Source organism: Plasmodium inui, assembly GCF_000524495.1.
Source record: "Plasmodium inui San Antonio 1 unplaced genomic scaffold supercont1.6, whole genome shotgun sequence".
In the NCBI taxonomy this organism is placed as follows: Eukaryota; Apicomplexa; class Aconoidasida; order Haemosporida; family Plasmodiidae; genus Plasmodium; species Plasmodium inui.
The window spans coordinates 1039355-1045900 of NW_008481840.1; the positions used below are offsets into that span (position 1 = coordinate 1039355).

General features: G+C 42.4%; 3 protein-coding genes across 3 annotated transcripts; 1 reads left to right on the forward strand and 2 right to left on the reverse strand.

Annotated features, from left to right (window-relative positions):
* Positions 1 to 20: 20 nt before the first annotated feature.
* C922_01996 (hypothetical protein) lies at positions 21 to 1259 on the forward strand (the record flags this gene model as incomplete). The annotated part of the gene is made up of 1 exon (XM_008817595.1): positions 21 to 1259. One exon carries the CDS (start codon positions 21 to 23, stop codon positions 1257 to 1259), a length of 1239 nt encoding a protein of 412 aa, XP_008815817.1.
* A 332-nt stretch (positions 1260 to 1591) lies between these two features.
* Positions 1592 to 2395, reverse strand: C922_01997 (hypothetical protein; the record flags this gene model as incomplete). The annotated part of the gene is made up of 1 exon (XM_008817596.1): positions 1592 to 2395. One exon carries the CDS (start codon positions 2393 to 2395, stop codon positions 1592 to 1594), a length of 804 nt encoding a protein of 267 aa, XP_008815818.1.
* Positions 2396 to 3724: 1329 nt separating this feature from the next.
* Positions 3725 to 5719, reverse strand: C922_01998 (hypothetical protein; the record flags this gene model as incomplete). The annotated part of the gene is made up of 1 exon (XM_008817597.1): positions 3725 to 5719. One exon carries the CDS (start codon positions 5717 to 5719, stop codon positions 3725 to 3727), a length of 1995 nt encoding a protein of 664 aa, XP_008815819.1.
* Between the last annotated feature and the right edge of the window lie 827 nt (positions 5720 to 6546).

A 6546-nucleotide genomic window follows, 5' to 3' on the forward strand; every position in this document is an offset into this window, starting at 1 on the left:
TTGTTTTATTTCTGTGACAAATGAGCCCCTTCACAGTTGTGGCATTGGAGTTCCTCTTCATTGGCACATTTTATTTTCTCCAAAATGAGAGTATAAAATTTGGTCACGCGTGGTGTGTGAAGAATGCATACTTAGGGAAGGGGCAGATGAACGCCAAAGGTAGAAATGTGTTTGGCGAAGACAGACGGTGGTCTCTCAGTGCAATAGGAGGCATCTCCTTGGGGGGGAAAAACCACCGGCAAGGAAGCAACATTCGCCATGTATGGCGCATGAGAAGGGGAAATGGCATTGCTGTGGGGGCGGTCGAAGGGGAAGAGGGCCAAGCGTATGAGCAGCCGGGAGGGGTTATTGGTACTCAAGTAGGAGACCCCCCCAAGCTAGAGAAACCCCTCAACAACAACCTAGCCGAAACGGCTACTCCGAAGAGGAAGAGAAGAAAAACCAAAAGAGAAATAAAAAAGGACGAGTATGGAATCCCAGAGGAGAAGCTAAACATAAGAAGACAAATCAACAGCAAAATAAAATCCAAGTACAAATTCTGCAGAGTAAAGACATACAGCGAAACTATAAATATAAATTACAAAAAAAAAAAGATTTTAAGCATCCATGAAGGGAAATTTAAGAATAGAAGGATATACTCACCTGACACATACACAAGGCCAATGATGAGCAAGGTGAAAGAATCTCTGTTTAGCATTTTGTCCCACTTGGGTATATTTAGTAACTCCAGCATGAACGTCCTAGATGTATTTAGTGGGAGTGGAAACCTGGGCATCGAGTGCATTTCGAGAGACATACCTAACGTAACCTTCGTCGACTTGTCACTCAATAGCTGCAAAACTATTTACGAAAATTTAAAACTCTGTAATATCAATCATTCCTACAATCAAATAATAAGAGCAGATGCTATGGAGCTGCTAAAGTGTCCTTTGAAGTTTCACATCGCCGATAAATTTCACTTAGCTTTTTTCACTCCACCGTATGAACAGATTGTGTACAGTGAATTGATACAGAATATTTCTAACAGTGAACTCTTCCACCGTGACTGTCTTGTCTTTATTGAATATCCGAAAGAGATTGAGATGCTGCCCCAGAGGGTATACAATATGATAGGTTTAAGGAATAGGAAATTTGGAAGAACCTACTTTGCGTTGTACGTTCTGAACAGTTCAGGTAAATATCTATTTGCTGAAAGGAAGGATGAATTTTACCCGCTTCATTATAACCGTAAGCAACGTAGGCAGGAAAAATATCTCTAGTCCGTGAAAGAAAAAAAAAAGGGGGGACGACGCTTAGAGGGGGGACGACCCTTAGGGGTGAGACGAATGAGGAGGGTGGGGATAGGGGTCTAACAAACCGCAGGTGTGTATGACCACAAAATGGCAATTTTTTTTTTTTTTTTTTTTTTTGTTCCCATTTTGTTTTCACCTTTTTGATACTTTACTCATTTTTGGAGTTGGTACGTCACCATGGTTTCGCCAAGTGCAAAAAGTTGTAGAGAGAAAAGTGTGGACTACAGGTGAAGAAGCAATTCCAAGGGGAACACACAGATTGTGGATTCGGGTGAAGAGCGCTACTCGGCGCGGATGAGTCACAAGTGCAGTATATAATTTTTGTGCAGAAAATTGTAAATCACGTGGTTCCTCGAGTTGCATTGATCAGGAGGAATGACTCTTTCGCTGCTGCAGGCGATTTTGCGCAGAATGTTCATCAGGAGGACAAACAGGAATTGCTGCTTATCGATCGTTAGGGTGGTGTGATCTCCCGAAAGAAGGATTAGTAGTTTTTGGACAATGTCGTTTGTCTGAATGACTTTAAAGTAATTTGCCGAGGGGTCAGCGGAGGAGTCCGCGGAGGGATTTGCGCACGGATTTGCGGAGGATTTGCCCCCGTTGCTGCCCTTGTCCTGGATGTTGACCCGAGTTTTGCGCAGGAAGCTGTTGAGTATATTAAGCGTTTTCTTATTACTGAAGCTTTTGCTGTGTATATTTTCTGTAATTAATTTATAGTAGCGATTGCCCTCGTCCTTAAGCATTGCGTCATTTAAATTTTGGACATGCTTCAGCAAAACATATGTGTTGTTAACTGTGTCGATTTGTTTTTTTATGACTTTTTTCTCTTCATCATCATCTATGCTTTGCTTTCTTATGAGTATTTCGTTCAGCTTTCCGTTTAGCTGTTCCATTTTCTGGCACATGATTATGTGTTTATTTCTGTTCTTTAACAGCTGGTTTTTCTTCAGCTCCACATCCTTGAGGGATTTTTCCCTTGTCTCTTCATACTTGCGTATGTTCTCTCCGATGTTCGCGATCCTCTTGTCGATTATCTTTTTTTCCAGTAGCAGGTTGTTGTACTGCTCAGATATTTTCTTCAGCTTTGTCAGGAAGTCCTCCATGTTAGAGTGCCACGGGTGGGAGAAGTGTAACTCAGGACTCTCTTTGCCTGTGTTACACACCTGTGTGGCGGACACTCTTAATACTGTCAATTTAAGGAGGGCGAGCAAGTCTGATAAGGGGGAAGATGTACAAATTGGAAGTTTCTGTGTCGGCCCTTGGGTTAGTTACGCTAGTTACGCCGCCACAGTGCTCGCGGTTGGTTAATGTGTGGGAGGAGCGGAGAAGAAAAGGGGAGCGGCTAAAAGGGGGGAATACAACTGTGGCAGCTAAGGACACCGCGGAAGTGATCTCACATTTACAAGAAATTTTATTCCTCTATGTTCTATGTATCATCCACTTTGGTAACTATGCGGAGCATTAAATGGGACAAATGTGCATTTACTTAAAAAAAAAAAAAAAATTTTGAATGACCTGTTCAGGTAATTTTCCGCATTTTACTAGCTTTTTTTTTTTTTTTTTGATCAAAAAAGGAAGCCAAAGTAGCCATTTCGGCTTTGGCTCCAAGGTGGTATTATTACTAATGGATAGTTAAAGCAGTTTATCTAAACATTCGCAAAAGTTTTTGTGTCTACACAGAGAGAGGAAAGAGGCACAACATCGTACCAAGTAGATCTACTTCGCTTCACCTTATTTGCAACTATGATTGGAATGAGAAACATAGTGTGTAAAAACACAGCTACGATATGTGGAGCTTACGAGTTGGCAATCCTGAGCTCCGTCCACTTGCAAACGCGGAGCATCGAAGGTGTGGAGCCGTAGGAAACAGTGCGTGTGTGTTCACATCGGGCACATTCAAGAGAGATAAACCTGACGTGTGTGTAACAGGTACATATGTTTAAAAATTCTTGGTCTTTAAATTTTACTTAAAAAGGGGGAAAAAAAAAAGAACAAACAGAAAAAACACAAAAACATGGAATAGCGTGACGAATGGAACGGCCGATAAAAGCGTAGATGGAATGCATTAAAGAGGGGGTGGGGATTTTTCAAAATGTGCAGAATAACGCTATTTTGGCTCTTCCTTTAATTGAAAAACGCACGAATTTGTTACTTCCGAGGGCAAAGGGAAGAAAAAAAAAAAATAAAATGAAAAATAAAAAAATTACACAATCCCAGCATGGCTTAATTAGTCCATTTGTAGAAACTTCCGCCTTAACGTGTAACGACGTCACGTGGCTCAAATGGATGTACAATTTAGGAGCAGCCGCACCAGGTCTAATCTGGGGGTCAGTCTGAACTTTGCACCATACATAAAGAAGCTTGTGTGTGAGGGTGGATACACCAGTATAAGGCTCCACACACGTTCGGGTATAAAAGAAGTCCCCATCAGATTACTCCTCTTTCGGAGGGGGGGTTATATATTTAAAAGCTAAAGCAGCAATGGCAGCATAGTTCAACTTTGTGATGTTTTTTGTTTGCTCTATTTGAGATAAAATTAAATTGACTTGTTGCACAGAGGATGATCTGATAATTCTGGAAATGATTGCTAGATTTTTTGCTCTTGCTATTCCATGCTCCGATATTTTAAAAGGAACTTTGAATTGCTTCTTTTGTTGTGTTTCCCACCAATTGGCTACATATGAGCCTTGATAGAAATACACGCCGGTGGGTAGATTCTCCGAGTTATTGTAGGACTGTTTAACTTTTTTTTTTTCGATAGTTGTCTTTTTGACCGGCGTGTGTTTCGATTCCTGTTCGTTGTTCTTGTTCGGGGAGTTGCTACTGAGTGAGGTGAGCTGTTTTGGTTGACCGGTTAGATGGTCCATCTGGCCCCTTGGCTGGTTTGGCTGGTTCGGCTCGTTTGGCTCGTTTGGCTCGTTTGGATGTCCGCTTAATAGGTCAGTTCGGCCGCTTAGCAAGTCACTTTGGACGTTGACCTGGTTGGTCTGCCCGTTCGCTGCGCCGTTTGGGGATGTCCTACTGTGAAGAGCGCTTGGATTTGCTCTCCCATCTGGCGTATCCTTCCCGTTTGTCAGGTCTCTCCCGTTTGGCAAGCCTCTTCCATTTGGCTGATCCCTACCATTTGGCGGATCCCTCCCGTTGGGCTTAAGCAGATCGTTAAAGAGCTTTTCACTCTTCTGCGTCGTTCTAATGACTTGGAGCATCTTCTCCTTCTGGTCGGGGGTTAACTTGTCGTAGCATTTCAAGGCGTTGTTGAGATTACTAATACGAAGGTTCCTAGAAAGGATGGCTAAGATCATACATTTTTCGATCCCGAATTCGGCTATCTTGTATGGCATTTTAATTTGCTTCTTCGTTTTCTCATCAATCCAGTTGGCAATAAAGGATCGGGAGACTCTACTGTAGAATACACCCGTGGGTAAATACTTGTATTTAATCATAGTATTTTCGTCGGACTGGGGTTCGCAGTATGCTGCATCGTTTGGGTTGCTTTGGGTGGCTGCACTTCTGTTGTTGGCATTTCTGGCGCTGCTGTCGTTGCTGCTGACAGTGTAATATTTACCGGCGCAGTTAAAATTAGCGCTTCCACTTCCGAAGTTGTTACTATAGTAATAGTAGGTGCTGCTATTGGTACCACCGTTGAGACAGTTTTCGTTGTCTCCCCTTGATCTATTCCGATAACTTCTTTTTTCTAAATAGTTTAATGTTTCGTACACTTCATCTTTTTCGTTCATTGGTGTGTTTTTTTCCAATTGGTGTGTTTTTTTTCTAGTGATGATATTACTATGGTTGGGTTGCGTTTTCTTGGCGTTGGTGTGGGTGGTGGGTCGGTTGCTGTGGTATCCTCCGGGGGGGCCACTCTGCTGGGTGATTGCACGGACACGGACGACGTCGGCGTTTACCTCAGTGTTTTGGTCAGTGTTTACGGCAGCATTCCCGTTATCGTCTCCGTTTGCATTCCCGTCACCGTTTCGGTTTGCATTCCCGTAATCACCTCCGTAAGCGCTAGTGTCCCCCTTAGGGTCAGAATCTTTCAGTTGCCCCGCTTGTGTTGTTTTCTTAAAATTATTCCTATCATTCTGGTCCACATAACCAAAGGCTAATTTGCAGAAATAGCTACTGTCTACAGTTTTTAAATTTTTCAAGTTCATGTAGTTTTTTCTGTCTTGATTGATTATTTCATTTAATGTGTTTCCTCTCCATTTTTTTGTGTACAGGAGGTATTTGTTCCCTCTGAAGACGCTTCCATACAGAACGGAGATTACTCTTTCTTTTTCCCTCTTACTATTTGCGATGCTTTTTTTTATTTCTTCTTTTGTGCAGCCAAGGCTTTTTCTAATTATTTTTTGCCACACGCTGTGGCATTTTCTGATTTTCTTTTGCTTCCTTACATACTGCACTTGGTTTTGGTCAAAATGTTTCATATTTTTCTTGTGTCTTTGCGATGAGGAGAAGAGAGGATGACGCGCAGAGAGTTGGCAGGGGGGGGGGAAACAACCCCGTTATTGTGTCTATACCCGGGTGTGCAACGTTGGGGGGAGCCACCTCAGACAATTTGCATTACGTCAGATAGTTTGCATCACTCGGTGAAGTAGTAACCGCTCTGTCAGAGCGAGGGACTTTCTTATTTACGTACATAGATATGTGTATGGAAGTACTCTCCAAAGTTACGCGCTGTTGTCTACAGAATGAGGGTGAGAAGACAGCGCTGCGAAGGGTGGGAGGGAAATTTGCGCATACCGTGCTGTTCCTCTCTTGTGAGCCTCTTCCGTTTCGCCACTTCACGTGAATTGTGCAAAGTGGTAAAAAAAAGAAAAGAAAGTCAAAGGGGTGAAACTGCTCAGGGGCATAAAAATTTTACAGCGCTGGCATTCTCCCCAGGAGGATGTGTGGGGAATGAGCGGGGGAAAGAACAAGCAGGAAAGAAAGGAAAAAAAAGAAACAAAGTTAAATGGGAAGATAAAGATGAAGGCGCAGGTGAAGGCAGAGGTATATATAGGCGAACAGGTAAACATGTGAATATTTAAAGGGAACATTTAAAGAAGCCACCATTTAAAGCAGTAACCGTTTAAACAAGCGAACATTCAAACAAGGGAAAACACTTAAACGAGGGAACATTCAAACAGGGGACGACTTAAACGAGGGAACAATCAAACATTTCGCTATTTTCACCCTTCATGTGGTACTCTTGTGAGATAGAAACAAAATTAAATGGAACACGCGCGTGTAGAAAATTATTTTTCACAAAAAT